The 26,215-nt window shown below is 44.3% G+C and overlaps 1 protein-coding gene across 1 annotated transcript; it reads right to left on the minus strand.

The window, feature by feature from the left end:
- Positions 1-220: 220 nt before the first annotated feature.
- On the minus strand, positions 221-25,489 carry KDM1A (lysine demethylase 1A). The gene is made up of 20 exons (XM_040085968.1): positions 25,205-25,489; positions 21,934-22,099; positions 17,033-17,092; positions 13,205-13,338; positions 11,533-11,611; positions 10,556-10,648; positions 9,751-9,857; positions 9,176-9,257; positions 8,660-8,754; positions 7,699-7,841; positions 7,140-7,230; positions 6,312-6,446; positions 5,728-5,801; positions 4,967-5,078; positions 4,459-4,591; positions 3,551-3,738; positions 3,063-3,177; positions 1,842-1,969; positions 1,370-1,516; positions 221-406 (listed from the first exon to the last, which is right to left on the minus strand). Exons 1-20 carry the CDS (start codon positions 25,487-25,489, stop codon positions 221-223), a joined length of 2,553 nt encoding a protein of 850 aa, XP_039941902.1.
- Positions 25,490-26,215: the final 726 nt, after the last annotated feature.

Raw genomic sequence — 26,215 nt, forward strand, 5'->3', positions numbered from 1 at the left:
CCCCCGACCGGCTTTGCAGCAAAGGATTCTGCTTACGCCGACCCTTCGAACAGCTCCAAGGTTTCGTAAAAAGCTGCCAAGCTCCCGCGAGGCCACGCCGCAGGGCTGACACGGGAACTCGGGCTCCTCTCGGCAGACGCCGCTACCGACTACGGGATCTCGGCGGCGGGCCGGGCGCCGCCGGCGTCGCGCTGCTCTCGGCCGCGCGCCGGCGCGTCCCTCACATGCCGGCGGGCTGCTGGGGCGGCGCGGCGGGCGGGGGCTGCCGCGGCAGCGTGTACATGGCCCCCAGGAACTGGTCGGCGATGCGGCCGGCCTCGCGCAGGCCGCTCAGCAGCGCGCCGTGCACCGTGGCGGGGTAGTTGCGGATGGTGTGCTCGCCCGCGAAGAACAGCCGAGGGATGGGCTGCGGGCACAGAACAGCGGCGTTTGCTCAGCACGGGGGTTGTGTTCCAGATTCTGCAGCGAGCCATGCTTTAGGAATGTTAAAGGTCCTCTGATCACAGCACGAGCTCCGTTAGCGTGAAGGCGGTGCGTGTGAGAGAGGCCGTATTGAACCGGTTTTATGCCGTGTACAAATCACCAAGAAAATAAAGCTCTGTTTGATAAGCAATGTTTGCAGAGGCAGAGGAGGGTCACGTCCCAGCTCTAACTCTGCAACTCTACGGCCAAATTGTCAAACATGTTTAGGAAGAATACTTTCTAATCCTGGAACATGAACTCCGGCACAGTAAGCAAACAAAAACTTCAACAATTCACTTAAATCAGCAGTTTCTCTTTAAACTGAGACCTTAACTACCCACAGAATCATAAAAAGTGGGAGAAAAATAAATGTTCATAAATTACATTCTGCAGGGAACCATTTTATTCATAGCTGTGTGTATTAATGACTTGTATCATTAGAACAAATAAAGCCAAAGCCACACAGCCCTTTCCTGGCTGTTGCTTCCAAACATAATTCCCTCAACGTGACCTGGAGATTGTGTTGGATCCCCATTTGGAAGAGACTTTTTGATTCCTGTTCTTCTCATTCTGGCCTTCACCCTCTTTCAAATTGCTACAACTCATTTAAATATGGTGATGGACAACAAAAATTTGGAGTATGAAACACAGGTATAATATTAAACACTGTGTTCAGACATAACCAAACTGGCTTTCTCAATAAAAACGCTCTTTTTTAAGCAAACAAGTGACACCAAACCTGTGATGACAGAATTAATGAACGGAAAAATTAATTATTTTACAGGTTTTAATCGTTCATCGTAAGATGCAAGTTATCTAAACTTGTGTTTAGATACGTATGCAAATTACTCCGAAAAATCATTCTGTTTTGAGGTTTTTTCCTAAAAATAATCGTGACATTTCTCACCTGTGGAGCACCTGGAATGGCTGGCCCTGGAGTAATCGGCTGAGCCATCAAATCGTAGTCGTTTCCAGAGGATCCAGCAGCTACGTAGGAGTACGATCCCCGGGCCCAGGGGTCAGCACGCCAGCGAGACACCACAGTCTCTTTAGGCTGAGACAAAACGGCAGCTTCAGGTGTTGGGAAAGTGCAAATTCTACAGTTTGTGACAAATACAAACAACACAAACTGCAACGAGCTAAGGGACAAAGTCCTCGGGCCGATGCCAGCTGTGGACCTCCACGTTTATATTCTATAACATACCAAGGTAAATCTTTGATGGCAATTCCTTAACTCTTCCCAATATATTACCAGGCCCTCCTGCATGCAGATCCTCAGCTGGAACTCAGACATTTACAGCTGCTGTGTGTTTCCCCTGTTTCTTCTCCCTCTCAACACGCTCCAAGTCACCCTCCCTCTGCTCCAGCCCTGCACTGACCTGGGGCACGGCGCTGCTGCCAAAGATGCCTTTGAGAATGGCAAGGCACCGACCCACAATGACATCATCACTGATGTTCTCCATGATCCCTGCTGCTTCTCCTGCTACCAGGGCCAACAAAATCGGTGCTGTGGGGGCAAGGAGAGGAAAAAAAACCCAGATGAATTCTTGAAATGGAACATTTGGATCAGACAAGCTGGACTAGATGCAGATCTGCAGTTAAGCCAGGAGGTTAGAGATTGAACAAATCCAACAAAAGTAGCCCTAAATTTTCCACCATCATGTCAATGTAAGGAAAAGAAAATGGATTTACATGTGCCATGGTATTATTTAGAATTATCAAGAGAACTGATGTATTTAAAAGTAAATAAAAACATCAGGAATGTTTCAATGTTTCAGTCTAATCACATTAACTGCTACCCAACTATCCATGAGAAATGGTTAATTGTTTTTAATTTCAGCCATCTGACTTGTGCTTCAGCATGAGATTTTACTGCATTACTGTTTCATTTCTACCTGCTCTAGCCTCATGAGAAGGAAGGCTGAGAACTTAGCACGTGAAGCTCATTTGTACAGGAGGTGATCTTTCCATCAAACCCAAACCACAACCCTACTTACTGAGTGTGTAACAGAGCCATCAGCCACAACAGCCGCAGAACAGCTTTGCTACCCAAGGCTCATTACCTGTATTCCTCCAGTAAAATCTTATCAAACATTTTAATAATTCAATAGCCTAGAAAGGCACTTCTCTTGCACAGCAATTTCTTCCAGTTAACAGAGAAGCCTGACCTGCTTATGACAATGGAAGAAAACCCCCTGGTCATCTGCAAAACAAGTAATTCATTTAATAATGCTCCTTATATACACCTTTGTTTTCAGTCTGGTCAATGGTAACAAAACCAGAAACCTCCTGACAATCTCCTGTGGCAGCGCCAGCTACTGATAAACCAAAACTCCTCATGGCAAAGTCCTGCTGTAGCAGTGATGCAATTTAACAGCGCAGCCTGGAACCCAGCATTCGTAAACTCACACTTATCTGTGCTGCTCACACCTACCACAGGAGTGTCTGCTATCAGTGCTGCTCTCTGCTTCCATCTGCTAAAAATATCCTCTTATCACACCCATATCTGAACACTAACAGCACTTTAAAAAGTGGCTTTTTTCTAGATTTCAAATTATACAAACAAGACACTGGCAAAAGCAGACAAGCACCACAGGTACCTTTGTAGAGGTTCCAGAAGAGGAAAAGCTCTCCTCTGCTTGCAGTAGTGCTCCCAACGTGGCCAAACAAATTGACACTTGGATCCCAGAAGACACGATCAAAACACAAGACAACCTAGAAAGAAAGAGCATCAACAGTTAGGAAGAGTGCAGGGGAAAATCAAAATAAAGATAATTACGCTATTGATGTTCATCACTGGGCAGATCATGAAAAGGAAGTTTGGTGAATATATAGTGCATATACATAATATACAGAGGGGGATGCCTACAACTGCCTTCCCACAGGTTAGTGTGCTCTGAGTTTACCAATCTTCTGGTTAACAAGTTCCACCAGATCTCTTCTGCAATTTAACTTACAGTTGCTCAGACAATTTTCCTCATCAAACCCTAGCAGAAAGCTGTGGAAGAGGCATTCTTCCTCCCTCCACATTTCAGATTCCACCTGTGACAAGCCCTGGCCCGCTGCAGCTCCCCCAGTGACCACGCACCTTGTTCAGGTTGCCAAATCCCATCCTCTGCACCGCTGAGGTTTTCCACTCGGGGAGAGGGGGCACGAACTGAACAGCTGGAGGCTGCTGCTTGAGCACTCCCAGGGGCAGAGTGCACAGCACAGCATCGCACTTGTAAATGAAGGTCTGGCTGGTCGACCGGGTGTTCACAGCTATCACCTCACAGCCTGCAAAAGGGAGAGAAAAACGGATTAATTAATCATTTCTAATCCATGAGGCGAGAGCACTGGATTAGAAATTAAAGAGATGAGCATAATCACATCAGAAAGTGTTTTGTTTATGGAGACAGCTTTATACTAACAGTACTTAACTTGCAGGCAGGTTGTTACTGGCCATTCGGCTCTATTCCAGGAAACAGAGTTAAGGTAGCATCTGAAAATGGCCTTACTGAGAGAAGTCTAAAGGTTCATCCAGGTCAGTAAATATTATTTAAATATATCCATAAATAAACACAAGTAGAGAGTAAGCTTCTCATCACGTTGCTCTCCTAGCTGAAAGTTTCCCAAGCCAAATGTTTTGAAGAACAACATTAAGATACATTCCTTCCATGACATTCATTTATACCTCTAACACCAGGTCCTGTGGCACCAAGCCTTAAGCAGCCCCAGACCTCTTACTCCAAATGCTTCAATCAGTGATAAATAGATAAGAACAATCAGTAAACACAACTGACAAAGACTGTGTCAAATGAGTCACAGAAATAATAAAAAAAAACCCATTCAGGATTAATCAATCTCTAGCAACTCCTTACACAATGCCAGTAAGAAACGTGGCTGTTTCTCTGACCCCAAACGTGTAATGGGAGGGGTTTTACAGTATCAGCCCCCACACCTGCTTCCAGAAGCACTGAAATAATTTCTCTGCAGTTTCCCGGGGGTTTCACGTACCTGATGCTGTGTAGCGAACCTGTCGAACTGCCGTGTTTAATTTAATGTCCAACCCTTCTGCCAAGGCTACTGGCACACAGGAATATCCATTCCTCACTGTCAAGTGGCTGCCTGTGAATTCAAAGTCATCATCCTAAAATGAAGAGGCACAAAAAGCATGGGTTCATCATGAAGTCCCCTAAGTCAGCAGAAAATAATCAACGACTTTACACGGCAGCAATAAACATTTCAAAAGCTTTTTTTAAAGAGCCAAATAAATGTGAGATTCTTTCTGATTATTCATCAAGTAATAAGCACAGGAACTTTCAGCAGAAAGTACTGTCAGAGATTGTCTTGGCACTAACAAAAAGCTGTCTGAAGTCCATCAGCAAATAATAATCACATAAGAATTCAATACCTGCACAAAAGCTGCCACACATAACAGTCAGAAACTCTTAAAATCGACAAATTAAATATTAAATAAACACAGTTGAAGTTTTTAGTGAATTGCTGAGTACTGACTACCTACCTGGTCCCAGTGCTTCAGGGAAAGTGTAGAAAGGGGTGTAGCATTAGCAAATTCTAGGTTTGCAAAATGCCAGTCAAGTATTTGCCTGTCTCTTGATGACAAATAAACATCACTAGAAAAAACAAATATAACACAAAGACATTTAGTTTGTTAGAACAGGATATTGTAAATGCATTGCTTCTGAAAATTTCTTCTCAAGTAATTTTGGAGTCTCTCCTTGGTCCAGAAATAAAAAAATAACAAAGATTCTGTTTCAAACATCCGGACCTCTCTCATGAAAGCTGAGTAAGAAACCCAGCAAATTCACAGTTTTTAAGCAGAGTTCATGAAAAATACTCAAAGGGAAGCTAAAAACTTCAGAAATAAAAAGGGTTACATAAATAATGGCTTAAGTAGCATGCATAAGGGCAACAGCAAAAAACCTATTAAAATTGCACAGGACAATAATAATGTACCGATATTAGTAGGATTGTATGCTCTCATGACAGACAGGTATTTAAAACCTCAAATGCTTTTTGAGATCAGGCACTGATTCCTGCCAGGATTTCTACAGGATCATTCTAGCTGAAACCAAACTTTTCTGTTTGAGTCATCTCTAAAATTGAGGAAGGTGAGTTCTAAAGCTGAGGGAACTCAGACTCTGTCTTTGTAACCCGTTGAGTTCCCATAATAAAAGCACAGCACAGCACTTGTGAAACTCAGGGAAAAGGCAGTAAAAAACTGCTTTTCTAAGTTTTTATCCTTTTAATTTGCATCTTTACCTTGGTGGATTGGCTTCAAGTTCTTGTAATTTCTCTTCCAGCTTTCCTTGTGTTTCTGCCAATTCATCATACTCCTGTTAGGATTAAAAGCTAGCATTAAACCCAGTTTACACATAAGAGGACTTGAAGGCATCATGTAGCATCAGACTGGACCTAGTCTTAAGAGAAATCACTAGGAAAAAATCACTTCATGGATTTACTGGACATTTTAAGGGTTCCTGTGGTTCTGAGAGCTTCACATTCCACAAACTATTTCTTCTACTCTTCCCTCTCTTAAAAGTTCATAGCTGACATAAAAATTCATCTTCAAACCATTACATGCTGTCTGACATGAGCCAGCACAGAGTTATCTAAAACTGAGCTTTAGTATTCCTGGGCTAAAGGTACTCAGTGCAGACCCCAGTGTTACAACCCAGAGTTACTGTCAACCACATTCTCTCGAAAGCACGGGATCATAGCAAGAGATGTGGAAACACTTATATTGGACAATTTTATCTGCTGAAAATTTGGACTAATTGGCTAATTGCTGGCTGCTGAAGCCCTGAGAGAACAGATTTCCTCCCTGCCTGAATGTGATTCCTCACCTTGCAAAGTGCAGTCAAATCTCTGTGCTTGCTTTTCACAAGGAACTCTGCTGTAATATCCCGAGGTGGCTTCACTTCTGATGCTTCCTTGTACTGCTGATGAAGTTCTTTAATCTTCTCCTTTAAATTCACCATCTTTTAAGACAGAGCAGGAAAAGGAAGAAAGAAAGAAAGAAAGGCAGGGGGGAATGATGAAAGGCAGATTTCAACAAGCTACTGTGGAAACTGGATATTCACCTCAAACTACGGCATTACACCAAAGAGATCTGCTTTTGGCAGGTATCACTTACACAGGCAGTTCTACCTCCAGTGAATACCACCAACCCTAAACAACGTGGCTGAAACCCAACATCACTGATTTCTAACTGTGTTGCAAGTTCACAAGCATTTTTGATTTGAGAAATTTCTGTGGAGAAGTAAAGATCTCATTTACCATGAGCAAAAATAATGCAAGAGGTCCTAAACCAGTTTCTGCACTACAAATCAGATGTGTAAAGACAGTAAACATGTTTAAATAGCCCCCATAAGCCTCAGCCATATCAGCATCTCTAAGGGAAGCTATGAAATATCACTGTTTATCATCTCTGTCCCCTTCTTTTCTTTTCCCATATTAGTTTTATGGTTTTCTGCCTAATGAACTTTTCTCCTCCTCAAGCAGGAGACACTTTTGTCCTAACAGGGCTTCTAAGTAGGTCTTAAGCAAAGCCATAGTTTAAGAACAGCATTAATAGAAACTGTCTGATATTTTTCTTTGGCCATTTTTGTACATTTTGCCATTTTCTGAGTAACATAATGCTTATAATCTTGTTCTAAATGTCATCATCTGACCTTGTTGAGAAGATCTTTCAATTCCTCCTGTGTTTTCACAATTTTTTTCCAGTGCTCAATCTGCTCATCCTTCACATGCTTCTCTTGCAATCTGGAAAAGGTGAGAAGTGAGAGCCAGCTCACCATAAAATCCTTATGTTAATGAGGAAACTTATTATCCTAATCTAATCAGTGGAACACAATAAACCCATACATCATGGGCTATTTTATCAATACATGTATGGCAACTGGAAAACGAATGCAGGTTTCTGTAAATAAGGGATACATGGCCAGCTAAAATGTGAGTGTGAAGGTACCTGCTGCTATTAAGGGCCATTACAATTGCAATTAGCTTTCAATTAGTGCTGTATGGACACCAATCACACCGAGTCACTGTAGCAAGGATTTTCAGGAAACTTTCAAGAACGAGAGGTTTTCTCCTTTAACCATCCATGAGATCAAGCTGCTGTATTAAGAGGGCAATGCTTACATCTAGGAGCACCACAATTGTTTCAGGTGGAAATTTGGAAATTCCTTCACGAAATAGGAAAGTCTAGCAAAAATGAGATAAGTCACTTACTGTATGACAACCTCCAGAGCCTGACCTAGGGAGACAGGTTTGTTATTGAGCACATTAAAATCCAGCTGATGGCTGAGATAGGACGTGGCTTCCAGCAGACGATTAAATTCTTGTTCCACCATTTCATCTTTCTCTTTGGGAACCTAGGAAACAAAAGAACAAGCATTGCTCTTAACCCATTCATCAGTAATACAGTTGCTGAGAAGAACCCTTGGAGAAAAAACTTTAATACCCTCAGCTCTCTGAAATGGTCAGACACCAAGGTCTGTGGAACAATGTCCCACTTCGGCAGATGGGCACAAGAAGAGCTGTCAAACCACGATGACAGCAGACTTCTCCAGCAAGAGAAAACCAAACTGCCTCACGGGCTCATGAGATTTCCTCACTGGAAAGGAAGGTGTGCTCATCAAAGCTACAGAAGCCTGCCAAAACTGACGGTAGGATGGCTCTGTACAATCACAAGGCTTTAGAAGGCTTGGCACACTGAAGCAGACAGAGCTGTGCCCAGGAATTTCTCTTCTGGAATGGTCACTGGGAGTAAGAAGTAGCAATGCAGCTTTTCTAGGATGGTGGTGGAAACACTGCAGGACAGGTCTGGAATGGTGGGATTTAACAGGTGAAACTCAGTTTAACAGTGAGTGCTGCCAGTGTGAAAATACCTGGTACATGATGAGAGCTCATGCTGCAAAGAGCAAACCTCACATCTGTTACACAAAGCTGAGAGAACCTGGCTTCCACAAAACCTCTGAAATGCAAAGGTAAAACTCTTGTGGAAACAGCAGGTTTTAGAAGAATGTGTGCAGGTACACTGCAATATTACTAAAATGCCTAAAAAGGGACACACACTTCCCTTCTTGCCTCTCTCTGGAAGCCGTCTCATGCTACACCAACAGCCTGGTAACAATTACACTTGAGATATTACTTCTTTTTTAAAAGGTTCTAGAAACGGTATCACACTTACAGCTTGTCCATTTGCTTCATAAAGTGGACATTTTTGTTTGATCTTTGCCAATTCCATATTTACTTGCTTGCTGACCACAGCCATGGGATTTCCTCCTGAAAAAGATTTTATAAAGTTAACAGAGACTCCTGTGATCTGAAAGGGTCCTACAGGGAAGCTGGAGAGGAACAGTATTGATATGACAAGAGGTAACAGGTACAGACTGAATGAGGGGAAATTTACGGTGGATTATGAGGAAGAAGTATTTTCCTGTGAGGGTGGGTGAGATGCTGGAACATGTTTTCCCATGTAAACCGAAAGAACACATTCTGTCTCTTAAGGCTCTCTCCCATCATACAGCTTTGCTAATTCTGAAAACTACTAACTGCCAAAAAGGCTGCAGGAGAACACACACCTCTAAGAGTTAAAAACACCCCATTATTTTGGCCATGAAAGAAAACAGCATTAAGGTTTCCCATTTGCAGCATCTTGCCCCCCAGTTTTCCTCCCAGGTGCTTTTGATTTTGAAAAACTCACCGAGTCCTGTTACCACCATTGCTCCCAGATCAGCCACGTAATTCCCTTTGCGAAAGGTAGCGACTCTTCCTCCCACTCGGTCCTTTCAAAGCACAAGATATTTGTATATACCTGTAACTCTGTAGTCAAGACACAGCTATAACCTCCAGTACTCTTCCTGCCCTCTCCCACAGTTTAACAAACTCCCACAGTTTAACAAACTCTTAATAATACACTCTTGAAGTTCTGTTTGGTCTTCCCTTTAGTCTAGAATTTTGGACCAGCATTCTGCTCTCAGATGAAAAACCAGTTTCTAATAATGAAAGAAAGTTGTTCTACGCTGCTCCTGGTGTAAAAACACCCAATATTAGCACCTGACTGTCCAGCCCAGCTCTGAGAAAGCATCAGAAAGCTGTCAGCAAGAACAGATGGCCTCAGTTCCTGGTGAGACAGGTTCAGTATCAGCAATGCATCCTGACTGCCTGGAACAGCACAGACCCACCCTGAGCACGCTGCTGGGACACAGCCCTGCTCTGCTGCTCAACTGCTTACTGTTAAATGGCAATACAGAAATAAAACAGCACAGAAATTCATACTCTGGCTTCCAGAACCGTGACATCCATTCCAAAACTCTGCAACTGGCGAGCTGCTGCCAAGCCAGAGACTCCAGAACCAATAATGATCACCTTTCCTGTCTTCTTGGCTAAAGAAAGAGAAACATCAGCTGCAGTAGTCCTTTATATGTGCAGTACTAAATTGCAGTCGTGTAAAAGTTGCATTTAAGAGATACCAAGAACAAAAAGCAGCTTTTTTCTCCTGAGTAGTTCTGACAGAACAAACTCTTTAACAAAAAGAAAAGTGAAGTAATTCTGATCGTAATGCTGAGACAAGTACAAGGAAAATACACCAGCAGTACATCTGGGACAAGGAAACAGGAGAAAAAATGCTTCCAGACAACTGCCTGGAAGAGAAAGCAATTTGTATTAATTACTGGGGACAAAGTATCATTGTTTTATTTCTTTCTGCCCCAGAAGAATAAAACTTAAAAAGGGCAGAGAAATTCACTTGCAAAATTCAAGAATCACATAAGCACATAACAGATCTAAATACAGTATCGTGTTTCTGACTTTAAATGAGGAACCACGATAACTCATTAAAGTGACAGTCTCCAAATTATCTAAGATTTGCCAAGATTTTTTCCTCTCAAAGCGATTTACATAAATACATGGCTTCTCTATGCTAAAATAAAACACATTAACATCAATAGCCAGATAGCTTTCCAGCCTTTTCTTATTTTCACAGCACCGCAATTCTAAAGAAAGAGCACTCAAAAAACTGTCCTAAGAAATCACGGAACAATAAAACAAAACTTCAATTAGAATCCAGGTTCAAGTTTCTTACTTGGAAGGGGCTTCACTCTTTTGTAGATGCCGAAGTTAATCAGCCCATGGCGCTCCAGGTAGCTGTGAACCCTGTGAACCAGCACCGTGTCACCTGCAAGAACGCAGACATTTCAGGATTATTCGGTGTGCTAACAGCATCTGTGTGCTGAGGACATCTCACAGCAGCAATCTGCTCACGTCCCGCTGAACACGCCCTGCCCTGCTGAGCCACCCATCTCCTGAGGCTTTCCTGAGAAACATCCACGCTGCTCTGCAGCTCTGAACCCTGCCTGAAAAGCAGTACAGGACATTAGGTGTTTCTTTTAATCTAGTGCAGAACACCTTTTCTGAAACTGACTGCAAAATCCCAAGATCATGACACAGAATCGTGATGCGATTTGCTGGTATTATGCCAATACTTACTGCAGCACTGAATTCTCATTTTATTTTTAAAAGCACAATAATTCACTATTTTGCAATCCTTTGACAGTATATTTGCATTCATTTCAGCATTATTTGCTTCTTCAATTATTTTTTTATGGTTACCCTCCACCTTTTTTGAGTTTATTGAGATCTTGTCTGAGAAGTGTGGAATGGTCTCCATTTGCAAGCAGTACCTCCTCACTCTTTTACTGCCTTCTTGCATCACACCCAGCCTGTTTAACTGTTTAAAAACCCTCCCAAACATAAGATTAATAACATTTTACAGCTGAAAACCACCAAGAAGCTGCAGCAAACCTTAAAAGCTGCACATTAATTAACCCTACTGTAAGAATCCACATTTTTAGCAGCTTTTATGAATCCTGTGGTATTTCTTTACTGAACTCTACCAAATCTGAACCATGAGTATAATGCAAAATCCCAGTCTGTACATGATCACTCATGGAGCTCCACCAAAGGACTGTAACATCTCAGGCAGCTTTTCCTCAAACAAAAGTGAAAGAAAACAGCAGTGATACACACAGTAAGATTTTGGCAATGAAAAACTTGACTTACTATTATAAGGTGCTTCTAATTGTTGGATGGTTGCTTCAAATGTCAGCTGAATCTTTGGGTTATCCAACCAGAGCTGCAGCTGCATTTAAACAAACAATACAACACGTCACACTAAGCAATACAGAAGAGGTGTTTGCATCCAAATACTGCCGGGAGATGAAAGCCCCTAAGGAATTAAACTTTGGCAGGACTACCCAAGCCACACTGAGCTTCACCCCCCAGAGTTCCTTAAGTCTGAAATTCTCACACCATTTCAAATGCATGGAAATGCACCAAGGTAGCACAAAGATGTGTGCAGCTGGCAGTGTCAGCCAGCACTGGCTTTTGGCATCAGATTTTGTGTTTTCATAAAAGCTGTGGCAGTGCTTATCATGTTGTAAGGTTTATTTATCTCCAACTTTTAATGATCCAATCCATCTTCACTAATTAAGACACAACCATGGGCTACACTGGCCACATATACACAAAAAAGGATATTTCCAGTTCAAAAATCGAGCAGAAGAATTGTCCGTGAAATGTTAGTAGGTCAATTCATACTAGAAAAGAACTGCTTTCCCAACAGAACTCCTACTTTGTAGCACAGAGGCAGGAGTTAATAAATAATCTAACTGTTCCATGCCTAGATCCAGGTCACACGTGGCATTTCCACTCCATTTTGCATTCCATACTTAGTCATTTATTTGGGTCTTTCCCTAGAGTCGCATTACTGAGCTTCACAGTTCCCCACATATACCAAATCAAAGTGGAAATCCTACAACTATCATGGATAGGAATGATTAGGAAATAATTTCCTGATAATTTGGGAGGCTATTTGATGCAAGTGGCTAATTAAGGGGCTGCACACTGCAGTTTGCAGTTCTGCTGAGCACTGGGCTCACATCAGCTGGAAGAGTTCCTCTTAGAAGCCCTCCTCAAACAGGATTCCTGCTCAGGAACTTCTCCAAGCTCCTCTCTAGTGAATAAGGCCCACAGACAGCAGTGCTGCTCTTCCCTGCAGATCTCTCTCTCCAGTAATTTCTTAGTTTCAGTCGAAGGCTTTTCTGCTTCCAACACGTTTGTAAAAGGATTACACAGTACTCATTTTGAGCAAATTGTTTTCCAGACTCTTTGGCATGCTCTGACCTGTTTTTACACATCTCATGACTTCCCAGAAGATACAACTTGAGTTAGAGGAAAATTTTACAGGAATAGCAGAAGTCATGCTACACATAAATTTTAAATAACTTCTTTACGTTATTAAGCACTGGGTGTTACCATGGGTCAACACCCGGTGATGTTTCTTGATCATCTTCAGTCTGTGAGAAAACTGAGTGGTGCATAAGATGTTTTGTCTCTAAACTATGGTAACACAGCAATTTTCACTACTGTATTTTTTCTAATATGACATTAGTTTTCCAAAATACTCTTTTCAAAATACAGGAGAAAGCCCTGATCCCTGTTTTAGATGTTGTAACTACACTACAGATTCTTTATGCTGCTCACAGCACTGCTTTGATCAACAACTGGATAGCCCATTTCTTAACAACTTAAGAGCACAACAGGATGGCAGAAATGAAACCCCACTGCCTCAAAACCAAAAATTCCATCAACACAGCAACTGCCAAAAAGTCTTAGCAAGGCACACTAATTTCCTACCCATTTTTTTCCACCAATACTTTTACAGTGAACTTACAGTGCGGTTCCTGATGTACAGAAACACCTTCTGAGTCTGCTGTGGCCCACTGATTATATCAGGGAAGCAGGCAGCTTCTTGAGACGTCATACGGTCATGTGGAAGTCTGCTCTGGAAAGCTGCACCCTCCACACCTACAATAAAAACACAAGGAGTCTACAGGCACTGCGGAGGAACACTGCCCTGCCCAGCCATGAGGTGATATCGTGGCCAATTTCATGGGATGTTTTCATTTTAGTCCTTTTATTTACTTCTGCAACACGCACAGCTTTCCATGTCAACAGTTCTTTGAATTACGGGTATCTAGAGATAATGAAAAAGCTACACTACAGGGGAGATAAAACAAATAAGCAAACAAACCCCCCCCAAAAACAAAGCCTGACAAATAAGTGGGGTGGGGGCACATATCCATACATCATATATAGCACACACACACATATGTATTAACAATGAAACATAACTATTTTAGATGCTCTCCTCAATCTGTGTGGTTTCCAGTTTCTAACAGAACTGGAAAACCGTTTTAGTAGCTGTTCAAAGCTAAAATATCTGTAATATACAAGCACAGCCTCTACTATCCCCTCTCACCTGCTTTTCAAAGTTTAATTTGCACCTGATCTTCTCCAGCTAGAGGAACCCACCTTAAACTCTCATTTTGCAAATCTGATTTACAGCAGGCAGTGCAATGAAATACAATTACACACAAATTTCCTGAGCTCCCTCCCCAAGTGCTGCCTACAAACAGATTTCCTACTTTTCTTTTTAAATGCTCCACATGTAAAAGACTGATGCTGAACCCATACAGGAGAGGTTTTTCTCTATGGAAAGCCTTTATTCATACAGGAACCTGCACCTCTGACAATTCACACACTGGCAGTGATGTAACTCCATTTCTGCACCCTGCTCTCCTCAGTCTGTTACGCTGTACTATAGAAAAAGTGACAAACTAAGACACAGCTGCATCAAGTGCTACAGCACGAGTGCAGAAAGCAAATCCTGCAGGCACAGCGAGCAAAACAAAGTACTGAGATGTGAAACACAGCAAGAAAAATATCCCATCTGCTAGCAGTGACTTTGATCAGGACAGAGGACAAGGCATTCAATCTAGAAAGATGGAAGCCAATAAATCCCAGGGGCAAAAAACCCCACAAGTAGCACAGTATGATTAAGATCACTTGCTGAAACTGGAATGGCTCAAAAGATTACAATAAATAGCAAAGTAGATATAAGCTTGCAGTGTGTTGCACTAACCAAGACAGCTGTTTAAGAGTTTGAAGTTCATGTACAGCAGTACACGTCACTGTACCACGGAGAGGAGTTCCCTGCTTTTAATTCTGGTGCCACCACACACCCCTTTAACTTCCAAGCATTTGTACTGCCCAAAGGTGCTGAAAAAATATCAAGGAAGGAAATGGTCATGAAACTAACAAAAAACCCCCAAAACATACTAACCAAAAACAACCACACAAAAAAACCCAACTAAACAATATCCCCCCACAGCAAGAAGAAAACAAAAAACCCCAAACCAAACAGACAACTAAAAACCAACCAACCAAAAAAACCCTACATCCAAAAATTCATTCACAAGTAAAGATCAAAAGATCTGTGTGATGACTCAAGGTAACAGAAAACTGTCTGTAATCATTTACAGAAATTCTTCAAGAAGAAATTAGTAACAGAAGCTACAGAGCATTTCAAGTAAAATAAAATTAACCACGGGAGAAGTTGACACACCCACAGTGTTTCTGTCCTAATATTCAGCTATGGAATAGAAACACACAGCTCTACCATGATTTCAGTTTCTCCAGCAACAACCATCCCCAGCCCTTCTGCCCCTTCTACCGCTGGCCCAAGTGTGCCAACATCTGCCCTGGAATGCACGTGTGTGCAAACCGGGCATGGAAACCAAGGCAGTTACCAATTCTCTGGTACTTCATCAATGCTAACAATCTTAACTAAGGTTCTAGATCCTCAAGTGCTAGCAAAAAGCTCAGCAGTGTAATTTAATTTAATAACTGGCAGGGAATGGCCAGTTAAAGACCTGAAATGCTGAACCTGACTCCCTCTTACAGGTTTGTGTTGAAAGAAGTGTGCTTCTCCAGGTACCTGCTAAAAAGCCATTTACTCATCAAACACCAGCAAACTCTTGGATGTGTGGATTTAAGGCAACTTGGCAGTTTATCAAAAAACTTTGGGATTTACTTCTTCCAACTGAGCAGCCAGAGTACATGGTGCTGCTTTTTGAAAAGAACTCCCAAGCTGGGTTGAGTTGGGGGGGGGGCGCTTTCAAGGGCATTTATCTTTCATGGCAATACCCAAATTTTATAACTAGAACAACAGAGCAGCTCCAGATGAGCACAGGTATTCAGAAAACAACAACAAAATATATATAATAAAACAACCCACAAGAGTGTCCCATACCAGAATTTAGAAAAAGCATAGCTATTAATAGCAAAGATTGCATTTTTATTTGGCCAGCCACTGGAAGATCTTATAAGAACTAAATGTCCTTGAACAGACTTCTGCAACTACAGAGCTCAAATCTAAATGGATTTGGATTTCAGGCTGACTAAATCCCATTTCAGACCCTTACTGCCTGTATTTCATGAAAGCCACACATTACAGGGATTACCAGTTCAAAACGACATGTTTCTCCTTGGGAAGGTTCTGCCTAGACTGATTATCAGCTCCTCTTTGCACGCATTTGCACACACACACACACTTGCCCATTTCCTGACATTCAGCACTGGCAGCTACTTGGCTGAAGTTTTGAGTATTGAGTTTCTTCCCCACAGAACAAACCCTGAGGAATGTTGCTCATTTAAAGGCTTACTAAAACATTTGCATGTAAACACACTGAATGAAAGGATTTTGGCTGTCGAATTGGACAGTTTTTAGAGCATACTCTCGGAATGTAATGCAAAATGCAAAATATGCAGAGCTTCCAACCAGCCAATGTCTACCTAAAAATGAAATAGGCAATGCATCCTTAAGCCCATGAGCCATAACAGCCAGCGGTTCCAGGCAAGTGGTAACATCCATCACAGTATTCGGCTCCCCTACTTACAACAGCAAAGGATGCACCCTCAAAAGAGTATCTTGAAGTTCTATTTGCTTCAAAAAGAGCAACTCAGAGGTACAGAATAGGTTCTGGAGCCTTTGACTCTTGTTTAAAACCCTAATCCTGAAGTGAGAGCAAAAGCAGCAGAGTTGGAGGAAGACTTTAAGTAGCACTCCAAGTACTGAAGAGTGAAGACACCAATCCTGTGAATGAAGCAGTGAGTGAGTACTGCCAGCAGCAGTACCAAGGCCAAATGGCGAATGCAACTCACAGCCCAGTCCAGCGAGCAGCAGGCTATGAACGTGCCCAGCAGGCAACCTCCTGGGCTAAGTGCTGGCACACAGGTCAAACAGAAACCCTTTCAAAGGACAAAAAGGAAGGAGCAAAAAGGTACTCCATGCTATGCTTCTTGAGCAGATTAGAGGAAAGGGTATACTGTTCTAAAACTCTCTGTGCCAATCCAGGCGGTACAAACTGGCTAGGTAAGAAACAGCTCTCTGTACGTTTAAACTCCTCTGAGCATGGAGAGGAGTGGAGGGATGAGAGATCGGCCTGAGGCATTCCAACACAGGTTAGCTAGCGCCCTTTTCCACAGTTATAGACCTCAACTGAGCTCTGAATGCCCCACACTTTCTAAACAGGAGGGGTCACAACTCCTGCACCTCTTGCTAAATTCGGGACAACCACACCCATGCGCGCTTGCAAGCATCAATCCCTAACTTGGCGGCTCTTGCTACTCAGTGGCAAGCATCAAACGCCACCCTCACCTGATGCTTGGCCGTCTCCATACCCTCCAGAACTGTCGTCTTGAAGTCCTCCTGCTTGCCCTGTGGAAGGAAAGAGGAGAACTCAGGGACCTTACTCCATAAGTTAAACCATACTGGACATAAAGGCCCGGCAGTTGGCGTTTTTAGGTATTAAATTTCACCAACTAACTAAACCCGTTTTCTGAGAATCCCATCTTCTGGAACTTAGGTTCAGGGCACCAAAAAGTGTTATCCAGGTTACTGGAACGCTTTACATCAGATTTTATGGGAAATAAAGAAGTACACCATACGTAGCATTCCTGGTGGCTAAATACTTATGATCTGGCAGATGGATACGATCAGATACTACAGATCTTAAACCCTAAGAATTCGATAATCTTGCCTTTGGTGCTCCCAAGTCTCCCCATATCCCAAGGAGATAGTTTAAAACATTTTGAAAAGGCTCTTATGTTCAGGAGACCCTATTTTTTTTTTCCCCATGAACCCTTCCTTTAAGCTTGATGCTAGAACGACTCTTGAAAGGCTCAGACCCCCTGCTTTGGCTTCAGCAGCCTCGATACACCATCAGTGTTCTAACACACTGAGATTGTCTTTGAAGCCAAATGCATGTCACACCATTGATCAGCGATGCAATCAATACCCAGCACTGAAAGACATCAGTCTTTCAACATTCCCAGCAGTGGAAATGTGAGGAAAGGCTAAGCACTCCTCTGAAAGAGCTGAAGAAGTCTCAGAATTACCTGAGCCTGCATCTAAGTCGCAAACAGGACTGCAACACAAGCAGGAGCAGAGCAGGTTGAGAAGAGAGATGAGTACAGCTGCAGTGTCTGCAGGAACAAAGGCACTACACACCTCACACACTGCTCACTTCACAGGGGACACTAGCTCTGAGCCGAGCTCAGGAGCAATATTCTTCCACCATCAGACGTTTGCCTGAAGTGCCACCACCTGCAGAGCTCAGGAAACCATGGCACACTCCAGAGATGGCCCAGGGTGTTCAGCTGCCTCCTCCAAACCACACACTTCAACCTGCAGAGCTCAGGAAGCCATGGCACACTCCAGAGATGGCCCAGGGTGTTCAGCTGCCTCCTTCAAACCACACACTTCAACAGGCAGCAAGTCCCAACCAACATGCACTGAAACACACTGCAAAGGTCACTGCAAGGAACAGCTGCTCCCCAGAGCACGACTGTGCAGGTGTCATCTCCAAACAGGTACCAGCGAGGTCTAACCTGAGGCTAAACACACAGTCGTTAATACTCCCTACAGTGGGTGGACAATTTGGCCACAATGTAACTTAAGGCTCCTAGGGGACACACTAACTGAGAAGAATTTCATCTGAACTACAGACTTAACCCCTAAAGCAAGACACAGAAAGTTAAATAAACGTTTCCATACTGTGCTATGAATTAACCTAGAATGTTACAACATTAAACATCTACAGATAAAACAAAATAGGAACTGAAACAAGACAGATATTTTCCCTCAGTACAGCAGAGGGGTCATAATTAGCACTTGCATAAAATCAGTCTGCCAGTAGGGAAATAATAATTAAAAAAAAACAACTCCCAGAGAGACTGTGACAAATAATTGTATTTTGACAGGCCTCACAAGAGCCAAGTTAAGATTCTGTGAATAAACACATCTGCAACAGCAAGATATAATTCTTTACTTGATCTCCCTTACAAGTACTTTATTTTGCAGGAAATATTTCAAGACTTGCTTCCATTCTGGGAGAGACTAACACAATTGAAACATGAATATTTACAATCAAGCATAGGCCATTAATTTGCAATAAGAGTTTCACCTGTGCCTTCCATAAGTTAAGAAATTAAAGATTCTGACTTCAGTCTATGGCGTTCATAAGCCCTGAATTAATACTGACAACGAGCAGAGGGGAAAAAAATCGCTCTCATCTTACAGAAAGAAATCAGAACCTTCCTCTTCTCATCACTATTGCTGATCGCTTGGACACAATTCTCAGTGCTACTCAGTCTGAGCAGAGGAGTGTGGAAACAAGGCCTGCTAGTGAAGGTTGCCTCTCCCTCCCTGGAAGAGAGGTTCTAGCTGTAGAGGAACTAGCAGCAAGCAAAGTGCTGACCCCTGTTAACATCAAACTACTGCAGCTCAGCAGAACATGGGCGAGAGCAGAATCTGCCCAGAGTCTCAAGGCAGCACAGTAACAGACCATGAGCTGAAGAGCAGTGAGGGAGAAGGTCCACAAGAAATCTACTTCATGTAATTATCCACTGTTTCCAAATTAAGAACAGCTGCACGTGAATATCACAGAGTACTGGATTTATTTAGGAAAACAGACAAGTCAGATAAAATAAAGAGACAAAGCACCACTAAGTTTGACCATTCCCTTGATCTTAATCTTGATCATATTCAGTTCCTTGGAAAATAGCACCTAAAAATATAGGATTACTATAAAGTAAGAATACTGACAACACTAAAAGGCCAAGAGCTAGTAAAGAATATCTGTAGTTCTAAAAATGAAAATCCAATTTGGTGAGGAAAAACAAAACAAAAATTCTTAGAGGAAAAAAAACCAACCAAACAAAAGCAGCAAGCTCCTTGATTCCAAAAGGGATACTGGCAAACAAGAACACAAATGTCATCAGTCAGCACTGAAAAAGGGAGTTTGGAAGCTTTTTGCTGTTAGCCAATATTCCTCAAGTAAAAAGAGAAGAGAGAGCCTAAGGAAATCACCTTAACCATAAAATACTGTCACACCTATTAAACTGCTCTGCAACAGCACGCAGTGTATCTTACAAATCCAGACTGTAACAGCCAAAACACCTGGAATTCCCCACAGCTGAACACATGAACAGACCCTGCTCAAGGCAGGCCAGGTGCTGCCACCGTAGTGTGACCTCAACAGTCCCCTTCACCGTGAGCTGCCCGTGGGGACAGGCTCAGCAAACACCACACAGCAGCATCAGGACATTTTTAAGTTGCACAATCAGGCTTTTCAGCTCAAAAGCTGTAACGTGAACGGCTTTATGCCTCTGCTGCATTACCTGCATTTGTACAGGCTTTAAGCACAGAAATGAATTTTTAAAGGTCTGCAATGAGAATAAATTAACAGTAATACCCAGGCTAATTAAAATTTTCCTATATTTTCCGTATGCAGTCCTACTCTAGTACTACTGCCCAATTTAGCATTTCTTATTGAACACTTGGATTTTCCCTTCAAAGTGACAGAGAGACAGAAAACCTCAGTTATAAACACTGCTTTTATAATACAGCAGGCTCCATGCCGCCTCCTCCTTCTAAAGACTGGCTAAATTAGAAGTTTCAATGCACTTTTAACAGCCAGCATAAGATGACCTGATGTTCTTGACACCTATACTAATAAAGATAAAAATAGAGAGGTCCACAAACAGATATAGTCTCAGAAACCTTTAAAATTACAGCAGGACTAGCCAGGGGATGACAGCTTGAAATCTGTCTTTTTCTCTATTTTACTGCTTTGTGCATATTCACAGATTCTAGGAATAGAGAAATGATATGATGACCTGAAATCCACTCATTTCTAGGCAGCTCGATACAGCCTGTTTGAAATCTGATTGCATTTAGATTGCTAATTACAGTGCTTGCAAAATAACAAACAGGCTGTTGTGTGTACAGAACAGCCTGACTCATCACTGCTGATCTTCATGGGACAAAACCTGTTCTACTGCACTTCACTGATTATGCCTCAAACTGATTTCAATAATCATTCCTAAAGGAACAAAATGGAATCCAAGAGAAATAAAAAATGGCATTAATATTAGGTCTCAAGGATTAAACACAATGTCTAAGCTAAATTAAGCAGTAAGCTTAAAATACCTGCTTAATTACACCTATTAAAATTCCTTTTTTCCCACATCAGCTACCACTGGGGCAGGATTTTTATCACTGCAAGTATTTCAGTCAGGCATGAGCTACAGTATTCCTGTATCAAGGCAGGAGCCAACAGCTGCAACAAGGAGAGGTTACAATTGCAAATCCTAAGAGAAAAAACACACCCACAGCTTTTAATACTTTTCTTGCAACTGAAGGTAGGTATCCCCGAGCTAACTCAGTCCTATGTTCTCAAACCTGCCAGGCATGAAGAAAATCAGGATAACTGAAGACTAACATTGCCTCACATCAGTGATGAACCTGCAAAGGTTCAGCTACTGGATTTCAGCTCCTGCCTAACACCAACTAGCACACGTTAACCCACAAAATCTCTTGACTCTGAACTCTGCAAAAGCATGACCTAGGCAGCTGGGGGAGATCCCACCAACAGACCCCACCAATGGTGGCAGCTGTAAACACAAAGGAGGTAAAGAATAGGGTACTGCTGCTACCACAAATTAACAAAGCTGCCTCCTGAACAAAAAACTTCTCAATGTGAAGTGAAGCTCTGCCTAAGCTAATGAGGAAAGCACTGAAATTTAAGGAAACAGTATCCAACCAGAACTTCAGATCAGAGTGATAGTTTAAAGCCACAGGAATCACAGTAGTTTAAATCTGTTCTTCTGCATAACAGACCCCCCAAAAACCCAACCTCTTTTCTCTCTGAGGAAAAAGTGAATTTTTGTACGTGAGCAGGTGTGGCAGCAGCTAGCCAGAGAGGCTATTCTGGTCAAAAGCTTCCAAAGACAAGTCAAAAAGGATCCTGAGAATCTAGCACAAGAGGTTTGGCTTCATTTGAAATTATGTTAATGCATATTCCCATCTTTGTCAGGCTGTTCTGCATTTCTCCCTCCTTCCACATATGGGGCCAGCAAATAAAACACTGTAAGAACAATTATTCAAAACCAGATTGAAACCAGACATGGGATTCATGATGCCACACCCAGCCCTACCTAATTTCTGTTAACAAATCAGGTAAAGAGTTTCAGAGGAGAAGGTCTCTCTCTACTCACCAGATGGTTCCTCTGGCTCACTTTCATTCTCCTCTTCTGCAGGAGCTGGTGGAGGTGGTGGGGGCAGTTTTTTCTCTTTCTCAGCTTTAGCATTTCTCTCTTCTTCAGAGTAATACTCATCTTCTGACAGGTTTGCAAGACTCTCATCCATCTCTCTGTACTCGACCTGTGAAAAGCACAACAGAACATCAACACACTGAAGATGCCTGTAAGTCAGGCTACTAACACTGATGTTGCCAGTAACAAAACTGCTTAAAGTTTAAAGAAAAGGCTTCAGTTACCTTATGCAGACACCATGCCATAAAATGCAACAGAGCTTAACAAGTTGCAAGTGTTTTTGCCTCCCCTAAAACCAGAAATCTTCAGCACCCTATAGTAGGAGCTTTCTACTCACATCAAGCCCAGTTCATGTGTGTTATATTAACATTTAACTGCTCTGGTTTTCTTCCCTTCCTTCACACCCTTGCCAAGAGATAAAAAACAGCCTCTGTGTCCACTCCACGTGTGCGACTTGAATTTTATCTGCCAAGCACAGATGACCAGAAGTGCACACAAGATTTCCTGCAGAAACCCCACCTGTGCCCTGTATGGTCTCCTGCTTTCTAGGAACCTTGTCTTGGTACAGAGGCTCACAGCTGCTTCCTCTCCAGAATGATCACACTAGTGGCTCAAGAAACATCCCTTCCCCTCATCCCCCCCGATCTTTATTGCCATGTATGTCTTGTTCTGTTACTGTTCTCTAGTAAAAATAAATAAAAATACCAGCCAAAAAGACTCACTCCAACTTGAAGGAACACGGACACCCCAAGAACTAACCTGGAAGGGATGCACCTGGTACTGCTTAGTCAACCAAGACTCAATCTAAAGTAAGAAAGTTCTCTGTACTGCTATTGAATTCCCCTACTGCTTGGAAAGGGAAAAAGCACTTCTCAATATGCAGCCACGGGAAAAGTCAAAAGAAAGCAGCTAGTGATCCTCCAACATCCAACAGGCCAGCTTCCACCAGGAAACGACAAAAACAACTCTGGATTTCTCACCAAAAGAAAAAACCTTTCATAGTCTAAGTTCAGTCTCTAAAAAAGAGCAACAATGGGCACAATTCGAAGTAGCTTTGGGAAGCCTGTGTACAGGAAACCCCGGGTTCTTTAAGACACTAACACACTCCGTGATCTGCTATCTTTTAAGTATTTACATTCCACAATGTCCAGCATATTCACTTTTTCACACTGCTGCACCTCCAGGACCTCCAGTGAACTCCCCCTCTGAAGTGACAGTGACCCCTCAGCACATCCAGACATTACCATGGGCATTTAAAGCCACGCACAACTTCTGTCCAAGGGCCCTTCGAAGTCTCCCATTCCCTCTGAGCTTCCACAACTTTTGAAGAAGCATCAATTTCAGTAAAAAACCCCAAAGCTTTCCCCTAGATTTATTTTTAATCTAGATGCCCTCCCAAACTAAGTCCACAGCACAAACGCTCATGGGAAGGTGAGCTCGTGCTGGCCCGGGTGCTCAAGGGCACAGACGGTGCCACAGGAGACAAACACCCCGTGCAGATGGGTACTGTCAGGGCAAAGAAACAGCACCAACACAACCCAGAGCACTAATTCCTGCTAGCTGGCAGACCACTATAAAGAAGGAATGCTGCCTCTCAAGATGACAGAACGGTTGGGACTGGAAGGGACATTCAAACCCATCTCATTCCACCCACCCTGCCAGGGGCAGGGACGCCTTTCACTAGATCGGGTTGCTCCAAGCCCTGTCCAATGTGTCCATGAACATTTCCATGTATGAAGCAGCCACAGCTTCTCTGAGCAACCAGTGCCAGGGCCTCAACAGTCTTGTAAAAAATGCCTTCCTTATGACCAGTTTACACCTACCTTATTTTGATTTAAGAGATGCACCAGACTGACCTAGCTCCTACGTGCAAAGGACTAGTCCAGTTATCACATCACACAACGGCTCTCAAGAGCCACATTCAGTGCCACAGGGCAAAACAGTTCCAAAAAGTAATTTCAGCTTCCACATCCAACACCCCAACCCCGGGCACAGTCGAGATCTTCAGCATCTTCTGAAAGAAGGTTTCCAAGAAAAGGTTTCAAATATTCAGAACAACAGATGTTCTCAAATATTCAGAACAACAGATGAGAATTACATACTACAGACCCAAACTATTGGAAACCTTTTACAGCTGATAGATTTCATTGCTAAATCTCACCCTTACACAGCCTCGACTCAGCTCTTCAATACCAGTGGCGGGGAGGTGAGGAACAGTGGACTGAGCATGGGCATCACCTTCACAAGCCTGCACAAGCAGCATCACCCCATGCACACGAGCCTCGAGAGGCTGCATCCATGTACCACAGCAACAGAATTTGCTGATAAAATGTAAGATCATGAGAGCTCTAATGCACTCCCATTGGATTTGGGGTGTTTTTACTGCTCGGTGTCCAGTCAGAAACCGCAAAAAGTCCCTAAACAGCTGCAGAAAGCTCTCCTTTATGACGGAGCACGAGTCCTCCCCAGAGCCCATGAAAGTGAGCAAGGACAACATGAGATCCTGATCTTAATCTTAAACCAATGTGCCTCCCTGCGCGCCCCCGTGTTTGTCCCTTGCACTCACAACACCGGAGCCCTCGGTCTCGGGCATGCTGCCCACCCCCTCTGGCAGGAGCCGGCCCGAACCCCACGGTAAAGCCAAGCTCTGGGACTCCCGAGGAAGGACTGCCCGAGCAGGATCCCCTGGGACTCCCGAGGAAGGGCTGCCCGAGCAGGATCCCCCGGGACTCCCGAGGAAGGGCTGCCCGAGCAGGATCCCCCGGGACTCCCCAGGGAAGGGCTGCCCGAGCAGGATCCCCTGGGACTCCCGAGGAAGGGCTGCCCGAGCAGGATCCCCCGGGACTCCCGAGGAAGGGCTGCCCGAGCAGGATCCCCCGGGACTCCCGAGGAAGGGCTGCCCGAGCAGGATCCCCCGGGACTCCCCAGGGAAGGGCTGCCCGAGCAGGATCCCCTGGGACTCCCGAGGAAGGGCTGCCCGAGCAGGATCCCCCGGGACTCCCCGGGGAAGGGCTGCCCGAGCAGGATCCCCCGGGACTCCCGAGGAAGGGCTGCCCGAGCAGGATCCCCTGGGACTCCCGAGGAAGGGCTGCCCGAGCAGGATCCCCCGGGACTCCCGAGGAAGGGCTGCCCGAGCAGGGCCGGGGCCTGCCGGCCCGAGCGCGTCGCGCACGAGGCGCCGGCGGGGCCCTTAACCGGACCGCCCCACACCTACTTTGGCTCGCTTGCGGCGGCTGGTCCTGCGGCCCTCGGGGGTCTCGGCGATGCCGGTGGTTTCGGCGCCGGGCGCAGGGGTGGCCCCGACGGCCGAAGGCTCGGACACACCGCCGGGAGGCGAGGCCCGCGGCGGTTCCTTCTTGCGGGGCGTGCGCTCCGAAGCCCCGCCGCTATCCGAAGAGGAGCCCAGGGCCCCGGCGGCGGCGGGCGGGGGCACCGGCGCCTCCGGCCCGGCCTCGCCGCCCGCCGCCGCCTCCGCGCCCTTCTTGCCGCCCGCCAGCATCGCCCCGCCGCACAAAGGAGCCGCGCGGGGCTGCGGCCCCAGCGACGTCACATCCGGGCCGCCGCGCACGCGCAGCCCGCTGCCTGCGCTGCGCCCTCACGGCCGCGCCCTGAGGGGGAACGGCCCCGCGCATCGCCCCCGGCATCGCAAACGGAGCCCTCACACCTCGCACACCGCCCCTGGCCACCGCAGAGCCCGCACATCGCCCCCGGCACCGCAAACAGAGCCCTCACAGCCCGCACATCACCCCCGGCACCGCAAACAGAGCCCTCACATCACCCCCAGCACGGCAAACAGAGCCCTCACACCTCGCACATCACCCCCGGCACCGCAAACGGAGCCCTCACACCTCGCACACCGCCCCCGGCACCGCAAATGGAGCCCTCACACACAGCTTGCCTGCACAGCCCCGCACAAATTTCTGAAATAGCAAAAAAATTCATTTTTGCATACAATTTTTACCTAATGGATGAAACAAATGTTTTTTTCAAAGGACATTTAACATGTTTTCCATAGCTTTACACCAGCCGACATCTCATTAAAAACTTGACACAGTTATTATTTCTTCTGAATTGACAGATTCAAGTTAATGCTTTTGTTTTTGAGGGCCTTTTATTAAATGCGGTTCACATGACAGACAGAGGTTCTCCAGATTTGTAAAACTGTCTCCTAAATCCCTATCTATAGTTCAGCTCCATATTTGCTGGGGTATAAACACAATTAGAA

This window comes from Hirundo rustica, chromosome 25 (genome assembly GCF_015227805.2).
Source record: "Hirundo rustica isolate bHirRus1 chromosome 25, bHirRus1.pri.v3, whole genome shotgun sequence".
NCBI lineage: Eukaryota > Metazoa > Chordata > Aves > Passeriformes > Hirundinidae > Hirundo > Hirundo rustica.

Bases quoted from the DNA above. Each gene is read 5' to 3' on its own strand.
- KDM1A (XM_040085968.1), bottom strand. From the start codon at position 25,489: ATGCTGGCGGGCGGCAAGAAGGGCGCGGAGGCGGCGGCGGGCGGCGAG. The intron at 8,755-9,175 runs GTGAGTTTTTCA...AATCTTTTTCAG, and splicing joins AATGGTGGTAACAGGACTCG to GAGGAAATCCCATGGCTGTG. The intron at 5,802-6,311 runs GTGAGGAATCAC...TAATCCTAACAG, and splicing joins ATTTGACTGCACTTTGCAAG to GAGTATGATGAATTGGCAGA.